The sequence below is a fragment of the Melospiza melodia genome, chromosome 16, assembly GCF_035770615.1.
Source record: "Melospiza melodia melodia isolate bMelMel2 chromosome 16, bMelMel2.pri, whole genome shotgun sequence".
Classification (NCBI taxonomy): domain Eukaryota; kingdom Metazoa; phylum Chordata; class Aves; order Passeriformes; family Passerellidae; genus Melospiza; species Melospiza melodia.
The window spans coordinates 9,582,919-9,596,438 of NC_086209.1; the positions used below are offsets into that span (position 1 = coordinate 9,582,919).

General features: G+C 43.1%; 1 protein-coding gene across 7 annotated transcripts in view; it reads right to left on the minus strand.

Moving 5' to 3' along the window:
* VBP1 (VHL binding protein 1) overlaps positions 1 to 13,520 on the minus strand; it is a 39,062-nt gene that overhangs the window by 4,329 nt on the left and 21,213 nt on the right. For 5 of the 7 annotated variants that reach the window (XM_063170569.1, XM_063170568.1, XM_063170567.1 and 2 more), the window contains 4 exons: positions 13,391 to 13,511; positions 11,280 to 11,336; positions 10,850 to 10,957; positions 5,973 to 10,290 (listed from right to left, as the gene is read on the minus strand). In XM_063170569.1, the coding sequence (XP_063026639.1) occupies positions 10,276 to 10,290; positions 10,850 to 10,957; positions 11,280 to 11,336; positions 13,391 to 13,511 (301 nt within the window). In that variant the 3' untranslated portion in view covers positions 5,973 to 10,275. Of the gene's footprint in view, positions 1 to 209; positions 277 to 853; positions 979 to 4,930; positions 5,015 to 5,972; positions 10,291 to 10,849; positions 10,958 to 11,279; positions 11,337 to 13,390; positions 13,512 to 13,520 lie in introns of those variants that run through there. The other 2 variants (XM_063170571.1, XM_063170570.1) reach the window with 2 other exon arrangements.

A 13,520-nucleotide genomic window follows, 5' to 3' on the forward strand; every position in this document is an offset into this window, starting at 1 on the left:
CTATACACTACTAAAAATGAAGTTTGCATTACAAACATTAACTGGTTTTGAACTAGCTTTCAAAAAGTACTACATACCTTTAAAAATAATTCTGTTATTTATAAAGGCATATTAAGTGTGCTCTCCAAAACATTTCTTGCAATGTGTTCTGTTAGGGTGGAAAGGTAGTTAGCTTTTCTCATACTCATTAGATATTCAAAATAATTTACCTTTTTCTTCTGCATGTGTTTTAAAATTTCTAATGTCTGTTTAATTTCAGGAATCTGACTTTTTAGCCTGTGAATTAACAACAGTCATAATTCATTATTTTACAGAGACACAAAGTTTCCTAAACAAGTGATCACTTTTATTATACAGTCCACCCTCCATTTTAAAACTTGTTAACAGCTTTTTCCAGCTTACAAAAGCAGGTTTGAAAGACATGGCATGTAAAGGCAGCTCAGCTCCAGCTTCACCTGCCCCTCACAACAGCGAGGCTGGCTGGCTTTGGAAGCACAGCAATCCCCTCAGCTTCCACAGGGAACAACAACAGTGACAGTAACACACCCCCCAGCACTGAAACACTACATTCCAAATATTTGTAATCCCACAGAGGACAGGGAAACCTCAGCAGAAATACAGGGTGAAACAAAACCAGGGTGTGTTTTCTGAGGTTCATGGATTATTCTGACAGTGAGAGCCACAGGACTCTGCACTGTTCAAGCAAAAGCTCCCCAGAGCTGAGGGCACTGCTCTCCCTGACAGCCCTGGCAGAGGCACTGGCATCCCCAAGGCCTTCTGGGCCACTAGACTTATATTTTAAAAAACAGAACGGTGCTAAACATCTCCCAAATCTGCAAAAATTTCAACTTACCTCCTTTTCTTTTGAGCAAGATTAAGTTCCAGAAATTTATACTTCTGATACTGCTCATCCAACTTCTTAAGAACTACATCTGCTGTCTCATTTCCAGGCTGTTTCATAAAAGAATCTACATCTTCCTTTAAGGGGAGAAAGAAACCCTCAGTGTTAGAAGAGTTTTATGGAAATCCTAGACACAGATATGCTATCATCTTACTGCAGCTGCATCTGGAGGGGGTTTGAAATGGAAACAAACCTTTTTTCTGGACTGGAGTACAAAAGCAATTTGTTTCTTAGTCATCTCTTCATTTCCCCCTCCCTGTTTTTATTTTTCTTTGTAGGGAACTACAGGAGAGGTGCAAGGATTCCCTCATAACCATGTGTGGGTACATGGTTAGTGGTGCTTTCTGTCCTGGCTGATGTCAAGTGCCACCTCACAGGGGTTGGTGTCCATGGGGCATGGCTGAACCTGGGTTTACTACCTGTAAAGCAGGGATGTTGCTTCTCTGTGGCTAACCAGATTCTGAACTATTTTGGATAAAACTGATGAAGGAAATGAGCTGCTCAAGCATGTTGTGGCAGAGGAAGATGCAAAGGGGGGGAAACTGAGGTACCTGCTCAGACAGGCAGCATGGAAGTGAACAGCCTGGTTTCAAAAGCTCCTTCCATAGTTAGCAGGAAGCCACAGAAACCTCCAGAGAACAACTCCAGCCAGTCCTACCATCAACTGACAGTGAGAGCCAGGGACTGGCAGGAAAAGCTGCCAGAGAAGAAAGGCCTGAGCCAGCAAGGATGTCAGCCTTGGCATGTGCCTCCCTCAGAAGCCCAGGGAGCAGCTCATCTGCTGGGGCCAGTGTTCCAGCTGCTGAAAGGTACATCAGGCCAGGCCATGCATTTCTGGCCTCAGCACCACGTAGACACAATTCCAGACAACCCCACCCCCCAGTGAGGTAATTCTGCCCTTGTCTACACAGCTCAGTAAAATCTGATGGAAGCCCTACCACAGGCCTCTTCAGCTCCTCCTTTTGAACTTGGTGTCTCCATTCCAGAAAATGACTGTAATATGTTATTAAGGTGATATCAGAGATGGAGCTGCTCCTCCTCATAATGATGCCCTAACTCTCTTGGCTACAGAAACTCACTAGGAAATCACTGAATCTGGTAAGGAGTCCCTGCCTTCCTTATCATTAAGGAAATCTGTAGCAGAACATGAACTCCTACACAGAAGCAGCACTGTCCAGATCCAAACCCAAGAGACCACACCTCAGACTGCCTGAAAATGCCTCGAGCTATCTCACAGCCAGGGAAGCATTCCTGCCTCTGGATAAAGCTCCCACAGAAGCATTCGACAAAGAAAACAAGGATTAGGTTTGGGAAAGTGTTGTCAAAGTGAGGACAGTGTGAAATGGAACTCCCTCTTGTGGAGGCAGCTGTGCTTGTTTAAACCACCTAGGGCAGAGCAAAAGCAGGAGCAGCAGCTCCCCCACACCTGCCTGGCACCCAGCTCTGCCTCAGCCCCCATCTGCGTGTGCACAGGGACAGGACACCACCCACATCCTCCTGAAGCAAGGATGCTGAGAAGGGAATCCAGAAGTAAACCCAGATCCCCCATGTACTGGTGATCTCCTTCCCCTACATCATGTCCCAGCTCCAGGTGAGCTCAGATTTCCCCTCAGGGTGTTCCTGCTGGGGCTTGCAAGCCTGGTCAGGCTCTTGTCCCACCTGCCCATCTGCAAGGTTGAGGCACAGTCACTTCTTTAAGCTGGACCAGAGCAGCTCTGAGGCACAGCTGGCTGCCAAAGCCATTAGGATCCCCACTCTGTGGTGTGTTCCACAGCACCACTGCAGAATTACAACACTGACAGCTTCTGCAGGGACCTGCCATAACCCATCTGTATCTTTTTAGGAAGAGAATTCACTGGCAAAGCAGCATTTTGCAAAGCTCAAGCCAAGGCCCAGGAATGCTCTGCAGAAGCCTGAAGTGCAGCAGGACAGCACATTCCCACGTGTCCCTGGGGCTCTCTTCTGAGTGATGACCCAAATACAGAGCTGCAGGCACTCACTCTGCAGAGCCTCATCACCTGGGGGCATGTGCAGAGAACAGGACAAGAGACACCCACTGCAGCCCTGCAGCCTCACACCTGCTGAAGGAGGCACAACAAAGAAGGCATTTCATTTGGAAATGTCTGGGCAACAGCTCAAAACCACCACAGCTGAAACTTCTGTCTTGAGAGTTTGTTATCCAGTAAAACTCTGTTCTTAACACGATTTACTCTGAGTGCTGAACATCACCTGGAACCTGGAGAGGGACAGGAGTGTGCAGAACAACTGCCTCAGAGAAGACATGAGCATAAATCGTGTGAGGAGCCTCTACTGGACCAAGACACTGACAGGAAACATCTCTGAGGACAAGATCCACAGTGGGACTGCCCATGCAGCACGTGGGGGAAAAATGGCAAGCAAGAGACCAGCAAGTCTTTACATGTTTTTGAAATAGAAACTTATTTTCTGAAATAAAAAAAAGCTCAAGTAAAACCTACCCCCAAGATAGTATTTTCACTCTGCAGAGCAGAATACCATTACAATTCCTCAGTGCAGGCTTGTTTTGAATAAAAGAAAATCTATTTTAACATCTACATCCAAGTACTCTATGATCACCATTGAGGCTCTCTTCTGCAGACACACCTGTATTTGATCAGAGCACCTCTCAAATCTGAGAATTAGGGAGCTTCCAAGATGTTCAGATCCAGAGATTAGGAAGATCCACAAGGTTTTGAAGAACTGAAGAGAAGCACAGGACTCAGGCACAGCCCCAGTACTCCTGGAGCCACGTGATACAGCACACAAAATACTTCAGACACGGGTACTGAAAGGAAACTACATGGAACCAAACACAGCAGCTACAGAGGCAGCCACCAGCACGGGATGAGGGATGTGACAGATGCCCTCAGAGTGTTTGCTGAGGATGTTCATGTCCTGCTTCCTGCCAGGGTGGCCACCCTGACTGCAGAGTCAGCAGAGAGCACAGGTTCTCCCCTGTCAGGATCAGTGAGGTCTCGCAGGGCAGCTGAAGACATGGCCCTTCCCTTTCACTTTCATCTTTGCTGGCCTCTCATGAGGCATGGAAGGAAGTTAGCTGGAAGAAGCAATGTATTTCCAGCCCAGTAAGGATTTATCAGATCCTAATTATTGTTAAAAAACCTTAAAGGAAAAGGAGGAACTGAATCACTGGAAGTAAATGCACTGCACCTGTCTGGTCAGGTCCTATGCCCAGATAAGACACAGCAGCAGTACAAGCACTGCATCTAGAAACACCAAAATGCAAGTCAAACAAATTTATGTCTATAAAAGCAGTTGTATCAGATGGGGCAGAGATCCAACACTTCCCAAGATCCCCAAGGCAGCTAGGTACAGCCACTGTGATCAATAGTTATTGATCAAAGGAAATAAACAGCAATCAAGACTGTGTACCAAGAGTGTACAAGAGATGACTGTGAGATGATGCCACTGCATCAGTCACTGATTTCTGCTTTTCAACCCCTCAACAGAATCATAAAACTCTTGGAACATCAGTTTTCAAAGCTGAATAAACAAGTTCGGCCTGTTTTCCAGAAGATACACATTTGCTGGTTTTCAAGAACACACAGGCGCTTCTGAAAAGTGAATCTCCTCAGCAGTGCAGAACCTGATTAAGAGAGGAAGCTGCACGGGAAGGTGTTCGGAGCAGGGCACGTTATCCCGGCAGCAGGAGCGGCCAGGCGTGCCCCGCCCGGTGCGGGCGGAGGGCTCTCCCCACACGGGGCTCACTGGCAGCGCAATAACGCGGCACTGCTGAACGCGGGCGGCTCGGGATGGCACCCGGGAAAGGGCCCGGACTGAGGCCGTGCAGGGCCTCCGTCGCCCTCACCCCGGTACCGCCCGTCTGCCGAGGTGCCGCCTCACGGGGCCGGGCCCGGCTGGCGGAGCGCAGCCCCCACCCCTCGGCCCCGCACCGCATGAAGGCGCCTCGGGGATGCCCAGCCCCACTGCCGGGACCCTTCCCCAGGAACCCCGCCCCAGGGCTGGCCAGCCGCGCTCGCCGGGCCCGCTCACCACGAACGCCGCCTCGGGGATGCCGAGCGGGCCGCGCTTCCCGCCCGCCGCTGCCGCCGCCTCGCTGCCTCCGGCCGCCGCCATTTGGGAACGGACGGTGCATGCGCGGCGTGCGCCACGGGCGTCATCGCGTCAGCGCCGAGCCGGCCGCGGGCACCGCCCATTGGCCCAGCGGCGCGAGGGGGCGGGGCAGCAAGGGAAGGCTCCGGCAGGAAGGGGAAGGCTCCGCTACGAAAGGGAAAGAGCCGGCAGAGAGGGGCGGGCTCCACTGTGTAGGGGAAGCCGCCCGTGTGAAAGGGAAGGATCCGATAGGATGGGCCAGCTCCGGCAGGAAGGGGCGGCTCCGCTGTGAAAGGGAGGTTCCGGCAGCGGGGCCTGCCTGGGGTGGCCGGGGCTGTGAGCGCCTTGCCTGCCCTATGCCGGGAAGGAGATGCTGCCTGACCCACCCTGTGCTTCTGCCTGCGGAGGAAGCGCCCTTGTTGCTAAACGCAGCGTGACAAGCCAAATAGAGCAAACAGGAGCAATCCTTTAACAATCTACAATAACCATTCCTAAAGGATCAGCGGTAATGCCTGCCCTGCATTCACACGCACAGGCTGCTCCCGGCCCGTGCCCTCACAGCCGGCTCGTCGCAGCCCGGCCGAGCCCGCAGCTCATCGCCGCTGCCCGGGCCTCAGCTCTGAGATGGAGACCAACACGAATGAACTAAGTAGTCCAAGCTCACAACAGAAAACAGATCTCTGCAAGCTAAAGAAACAAAAATACTGCTATTAAAAATAGAGTTTTCTGCTGTAGAAAGAAGGAGCAGCTGCGCACCCCCATGTCCTTACTCTCCACACCGCTGGAATGATGATGGCTGGGAATGAACCCAGCTCCAGGCAAACCCAGCCAAGGCTCACAGTGCCCCTGGAGCCTTCTCTGCTCCAATGTAAACACAGAGCTGGAACAAGCCAGTTAAACACCCTAATTCAGCCATGGCTTATAGGCATTATAGAAAGCCTTAAGCCTGAGAACACAAAAAATGATCACATATACACATGCCTTGCATATGCCAAAGTTTATTTTTTTCCAAAACCTGTTTCATCAAATATGTGGATATGAGCAGTTTTTTAAAAAATGAACAATTTGCATATTAACAAATTGTGAAGTTCCACAATTAAAATATCAACACAGCCAGTCTTGTGCTTAGGCTTATTTTTTAAAAAATTCATAGAACATAAATCCTTAGATTTTTTTCCAGTTTGTGGCTAGTATATTTTCCACACATTCTGTATTCTTATAAAATGAAGGAACTCACAGAAAGGAACATCTGTACAAGAATACATCTGAAAAAAAGCAACCTAAATTATCATAGCTCCTTTTAAATAAATATCCAATAAAAGGCACAAACCTGTTATGGGAGAAAACATAACATACAAAACAAGACCTATTAAATAAATAAAGTGTGGGTTGGGGTGAGGGAAATCTGTTCCAGCACCTATTTTGTCATTGCTCCAAGATGAGATTCCAGCCAAACATTTGGTAAAGGATTAAGCTTAATCACAAGGATACACATCTGAGATATACTGAAAGATTTGACGTTACAATTCCTGTTGTAACTGTACCAGTTACTACAATCTCTTTAAATAGATGATCATGAGAATCTGCATAAAGTGGTGATGCAGAAATGTACAGATCAATGACAGGTCAGATACATCTTCAGAGTCATAGCAACAGGTATTCTATAGTCCTAGCTATCAGTAATGTATAAATGATAACATGTACAGTTTCCATTGCTCAAAAATATAATCTTTTCAATGGAAATAAATGATGATACAGTGCCTTTAGATGTTATCCTTACAATACAAACTACCCCAAACAAAGTTTTCCTTTTTATGTACAAATTAAGCACCGATCCACAGTGCATACTATTCTAATTGTAACCCCCCCTCCCCCCAATCCCTGCCACACATCAAAATATCCAGCTGGGGATAGATACACCCTGTATTCAATCTTGTAGTCAGAAGTTCTGTTGTTACTTTTGTGTGTGTGGTTTTTGCTGTTTGCTTTGTTTTTTTCTTAAACAAAAGTCCATTTGTTATTTTACCTACAAATATTCCACCACTATGTGCACAGAACAGATTTTTCTAGTACACATGCCCAAAATTCATTAAAAAAAAAAATCAATGACTTCTTGGAGGCAAAGTCAAACTATATCTAGAGATCATTAGAAAACCCCACTTATTTAGAGGTACATGTTCAAGTCCAAGAGGCCTCACACAATCCACCTTTCCCAAGTCCCTCAGAAGCCATCCAATGCATGTTCCATGACAGCCTGCCTGTAGCAGCACCAGCTCCCAACAGTGAGGCTCAAGTGACCCACTAAAGTACAATAATGCAAAGTGTACAGCACAAATCAAAGTCTTCCTCCTTGTTCAGACAAACATGGAGAGACATCTTAGTCATCAGCTTCCTGAAGTATGCAGAACACCACTGTGATCCAATGAGTCAGAAGAAAAATCACATTTATATACATCTCTCTTCACTCCTCACAACTGCTGTTTGCAGTTTCTGCAGGCTGGTACAGTCGCCCTCAAGAACAACCCTGGTGTTCAAAGTGGGGTTTTTTTGTGGAGAATAGCCATAAAAGCCTTGACAGCATCCTAAGTCCTTGGTTTTCACTTCTCATATATGTTATTTAAACACATACTCTGCCATTTTGTGTGTTCCAACATGTGCACAAGAAAGAGTTGGGCAAAACCCAGTCCTGTGCACTTGTGTGCAGAGAGAAGGTACAAAGTGATCTTGCTTCACAAGGATCAAGCTGTAAGCTGTGGTTCAAATCAACAAAAGAAGGTAGGTTATAAAGTTCTTAAACCATACTTTGTGGCTGTTTCTCCTTTTTTAATACTAATAAGTTGGTATCAGACAGCTTTGCTATAAGAAAGCAGACCAAAAAAACCATTAAAAGATCAGAGCAAATCAGAAGTAGTGCAAGCTGTTATCCAGTACTAAATCCATTTTTGAGCCAGGTATATTCCAGATATTCAGAATGCTCTGAAATAAAGTTATAACAAATATATACTGCTTGCCAGGCATTTATTTGCATATTTTATTAAAATAATGTGTTATTACTTATACAACTCAGTATAAGAAAGAGACCCAACAGCTTACAGTGCTAGGAACTGCCTGCCTGTAGCACTCTCACTTCTGCCATTAATGCCCAGACATTTATAACTACATGGACTGATCTAATTTGAACACAAGACTTTTGACTGCTGAATGAATCTATGGAATTCACTATTTCTTAAATAAACAGTCCCCTCAACACAACGACCCATTCTAAATGGCATCTATTCCCTCAGCATGTGGAGGGCAACTATAGGCACTGAAGAACTCATTGGCTTAAAATTGTACAATTGTTCAACCCAATAAAGGTGGATTAAAGCTTGAAGCCCTTTGTAATTCAAACTTGAACATTAAACTACCATATACTGAGTCCAAATCCTTTCAAAATCAATATACATCAAGGAATACTGAGTTTTAAATTTCTGCAAGGTTTCAATTTCCAGGAAATCAGCAGTTACAGATTTCAAGGGTTGAGGAGAGGAGTTTTATTTTGTTTCTTTTGTACTGATTCATTGGCAAAATATTTACCATAGGGTTAAGAAATATTACTTTTGCATTCTTTGGACAGAATTAAACATTTTGAAAAATAGAAGGGCTGTTCTCACTCTGAGGAATGTGCTTTATTTAGAAGTTCTCTACAGGAGAGTTTGACAAGATTCTCAGACCTATCTGCATTTATGGTGAGAGTGAGAGATATTTCTGCAATTACAGACTCTCCCAAAAGATAGAAGACATACTATGCTGGAGGTCTATTGTAACAATAGAAAACTCAGCTTTAATATTAATCATTATTAGAAGCAATTTTACAGGAGAGCTTTTCATTGCATTTTGCTACAAAGCTTCTGGAGGAAAGGTTCCTACTTTTATCTACTTAATTATAATTAATGGGTTTTTTTAATGCTATCACTTTTTATCAGACAGTGAAAAATACAAGATAAGGCATTTTCATAGCCAATTTCAGTTCTGGAGGAAGATTCTTAAGTACAAAATATCTTCCAGAAGTCTGTACACATCTGACCCATTGTGAACAGCAGTATTTCATAAATTAGTTGATTTTAAAGATTTTCCTCTCAAAAAGAGTCCAAAGAAACATAGCATTTTTACATTGAAATTACTACAGAAGAAAGAGATTACTGCAGCATCAAAGAAACAACTATCTAAAAGTTTACATGTATTTACACATTTAAAAATAATTATTTTTATATGGTTTACAACTAGGTTCTTATTCCAAAAAAGAAGCACAAGCTATTCTCTACAGCTGGATAATTTCAAAATAGTTGCCAGTTCATGAGTGTCAGCATGATTGCAGGCTTTGAGTATTTTGACCTAATGGACTTTAGAAAGAAGAGTTGGCTCTCCTGCCTCTCTGCAGTTATCAGCAAGGCTCTCAGAGTGCTGCAGGGCTGGGGCACTGACAGACCCTGGCTCCCAAGGCTGCTCTCCCCTGAGCCCCTGGGAGGTGCCACCTGCACAGAAGGAACCTGTGAAGTGCAGCTGCTGGAGCTGCATGAGCTGTTCTGGAACACTCATTTCCCCATGTCCATCACACACTTGCAGCCTTGCAGCTGCTGACTCTTTTTACTTAGCCCTGTAATACTGACATACCAATGGAGCAATTTATTATTTTTACTATGTCTGTGTAATATGTGTCTTGATGATTCACAGCATTTCAAACTCACATTTAAAATTTGCAAATTACTCTAAGTTATTCTAATGTGAAAAAGCTGTCTGACTTCACACAATGTTGGCTTTATGATAATGCAAGCATTGCTCTATCAGAGTATTTATTAGAGCACATAAAAATTTGATTGCTCAACTTGATTTTGTGTTGTGTCTTGGTTACAGCAGCCACAGAATTTTATTCATAAAATAAATAACTTGACATTCTCAGTCAATTCCTAAGGTAATCCACTGATGATTAAGGTTGTAGAGCAATCATGTAACCTTCTCCTTGATTTTGAACATGGTAATCCAGCTTGCACCTTCTGAGTCAACCTCAATAAAAATACAGTTTTCTGCTGAGCAGTTAAAAAATAAATCAGGAAACAAACATGACTTCACACTGCAGTGACTGTTATAAACAAGAATCTCTAAAGCATTGCAGTTCAAAATAATATTGTATTATACAGGGAATAAGCAGTTGCCCTGTTCAGGAATACATCATGGAAAGATTGAAATTCAGTCTTTTCTTTTTTACCAGTATTTGGTTGTTGTCACATCTTGTTGCTTTGGTGGTTCTACATAAACTGTATCTGTGAAACAAAGATTATGTATTAATGCCACTTATATAACAAATGCTTTCCCAGTGTTTTAGAATAAAGAATCTATTTGGCTGCTTTGTTGCTCTTAAGTTAAATCTATAGGCTTTGCCACTTAAACCCCCAAAGAATATTAAGACCAATGTATTTGGATGACAAGAGTACAGTTTCTCCAGCTTGAATGATCTCTTGTCCATGCCTTTTCCCCTCCCACATCACCTGATCCTTGAAGAAGCTTCCAGCACTGCTCTGGTCAGCATGACTAAATCAAGTATCCAGCTAATGTCATAAGGAAAATAAAACCTACATACCTTCACCACTCCTGTTTACTTAATACTGAAACAGTGAGAAGTAAAAATCTGATTTTGATTTTCTTCCTTGCTTCCTGCAATTCCATCACCTGAATTTGCCTCCTCACCAGAAAAAACTGCTGCCCTTGAGGAACCCCTCACTTGCACATGCAGAAATACACCTGCAGCCTTTCATGAAGCCTTTGGTTGTGTTTGCCAAGGCTGAAGTTTCAATGTGAACAAGATTAAAGAGCACTGCTCACCTGAGTTTCAGAAACGGGTGCAAAAGGATTTGTTGGCCTTAGACCAGGCTGTGTGTACATCATTGTCTGGGGTGCCATCAAAGGAGCAGCTCCAACCTGAGGAGGTACCTGTGAGAAAAACAAAAACCCCACAAAACTAAATATATAAAATGCAAACTACTTCCACAAGATACATCTTTTTGCATTTAAAGTATAGTAAAAAAGAAAAATATAGACACACATAGAGAATAAAGTCAAAGCTTTTAAAAACCACTGCTATATCAACCCCAGAGTCATCTTTCAATGCAGTATGAGAAACATACCAGATTTTACACACTATTGCCAACACATTTAATGTGCAGGATGGCTCGAACATCATAATTCATGACATGAAACCCACTGGTAGAGACAACTCAGTTTTCAGGAACTCAAAACAAATCAAGCTTCTTACCATTCCATATACAGGCACTTGAGGTGTGGTCAATGGGTATGTGATAGGAGCAGGTACCTTTAAACAAGAAAATTTTAAATTTCAGAGAAACTCATGCAAACTTAGTGACAGATATACAGAACTTTGAAAACTACGTATTTTTCAGTACTAAAAATAACCAATGTATTTACAAGAAATTGACTTACATATGCAGGATAGTGTACTCCATTCTGGCATAGCAAAAGGATAAGATAGAAAATTATTTAATAGGTATTCATGCTGGAAATTCTAACTAAGGGATGGATTCAAGTCCAGTACCATAACAGTTTTTAACTATGCTCACTTATTAAAACCATTAAAGTGTGGGGGAAAAAAAGTGCAATGACAGTAACATAAATTAATAAGCTTAGAAAGTTACCACTAGTACAACTTACAGCAAAATTAGGAATTTTACTACACCTAGCCAGGTTTGAGCATGTTGCTTGCACAAGCATGTGTGTGAGAAGCTTTTAGAGGGCATGGCATGCAATGCTCCTTCTTCCTCCCATTATGGGAGAAGGGCATAGGAAAAAAGCCAAGAAAGCCAGTGACCATCTGGTTTAGGAACTGAATAGCAGCAGATGTTTAGTCAGGTTGGTGTTGCCCACATAGTAACATCTGATGTCAGCACATGTCACAATATGACAAAAGAAAAATGAAGAGCATTTTCAGCCTTATATCAGGTGACATTCACAGCCCAGCAATTCATGTGCTTCCTAAGGCCATGCTTTGTTAAGCTGTGCTAATTGCACTGAATGTCAGGTGCTGGTTAAACCCTGGCTATGGGACAGGATGCAGTGGTTCATGAATTGGAGGGTGAGCTGAGTGCCAGAGGCCAGCCAGGACACTGCACTCTGCACTTCTGGGACACACATTTTAAAGAGCTCAGAGCTGAGCCAGATCTTCACATCAGTAATTGTTTGGAGCTCCAGGAAAATGCATGACCAGACACCTGGCATAAAACAGTCAAATGCTTAGACTTGATGAACATATGAAATAAAACATAACTTTAAATCTACAGTGATCAATGGGTACTAAGGTATCCTCTATGTTCCAGAAAAAAAAATGCATCAGCACTCTAACAACACATTCCAGAGCACCTAGAGGGGATAGAGAGATTGTATGGTCTCAAAAAAATTTCACATGAGAGTGCAATACAACTGTGCCCTCTCACCAAATTTTTTAGTTTCATTTTTGAGTCCAATACTGGATTTAATATTGCATTCAACTTCTCTAATTCTGAATGAGCATAGTCATAAGACAAGGAAAAGACGCATTAAAGGCAAAACTATGGTTATTGCAAAATTAAGTCAGACAGCAGTCCAAAATTCACAGGAAATGTGGTAATTATCCTAGTTGTCTGTATAACTGAGATGAACATCTACTTCCCTCTAAGAGCTCTATTTTAGAAGTGATTCATATTTCTATGAATATAACACAGTTGAAAAATCTTAAATCATATGAAAGTCAGTTGCCTACAAATACTCCTCCTAGAAATGAAAACTCTTCATTTAAATAACTATAAAAGATACACTTAACATTTTCTACTGTGTTAAAAATATGAAGTTGCTTTTGAGCAATATTAGAAGTCCAAAGTGCTGCTTGACCTCATTATTGGGGTGCCTTGCAGGGGTTGCAGCAGTGTTTCATGATAAAACTGAGAAAGGAGCAAAGACTGGAAGGAACTGCAGTTTTGCCCTTAAAACACATTCTTTGGATTCTTCAAGGTGAATTCTTGTGTGCACATTTGCCTGTCAGGGGGAATGGGAGCATCTCAAACATGCATATTGGGAATTTTCTGGACTGAGATGATTTGTTTCAATCCCAAAAGAATTTATGAACTCAGACAGGTAATCCACCCTTCACTTGAGATGTAAGCCCTTAATGGACAAGTTTTTCAGTGAGGGGAAATAAAGCATGCTAAAATCTCTACCTCATTCAGCAATATCCTATGATCCTGCAAGCATTCCCTGCTACCCCCAGTCTTGTATCAAATGCCTTTGAATTTTAAAATTAAATTTAATTTGAAATGAATGTAAGCAGAGAAGCAGCATTTGCTAAAATGAAGTGTGATTTCACAGTACAGAAATTACCATGTGTGGAATAGTGGGTAAGGGAGTTGGGGTCCACGTGGTTGATGTGCTTGTTTTTGCTTGCCAGTTTGTTCCACCAGTAAGTTTTTTCTCTGTAGGCTGAGACCACTGCATATCTGATCTAAAATGA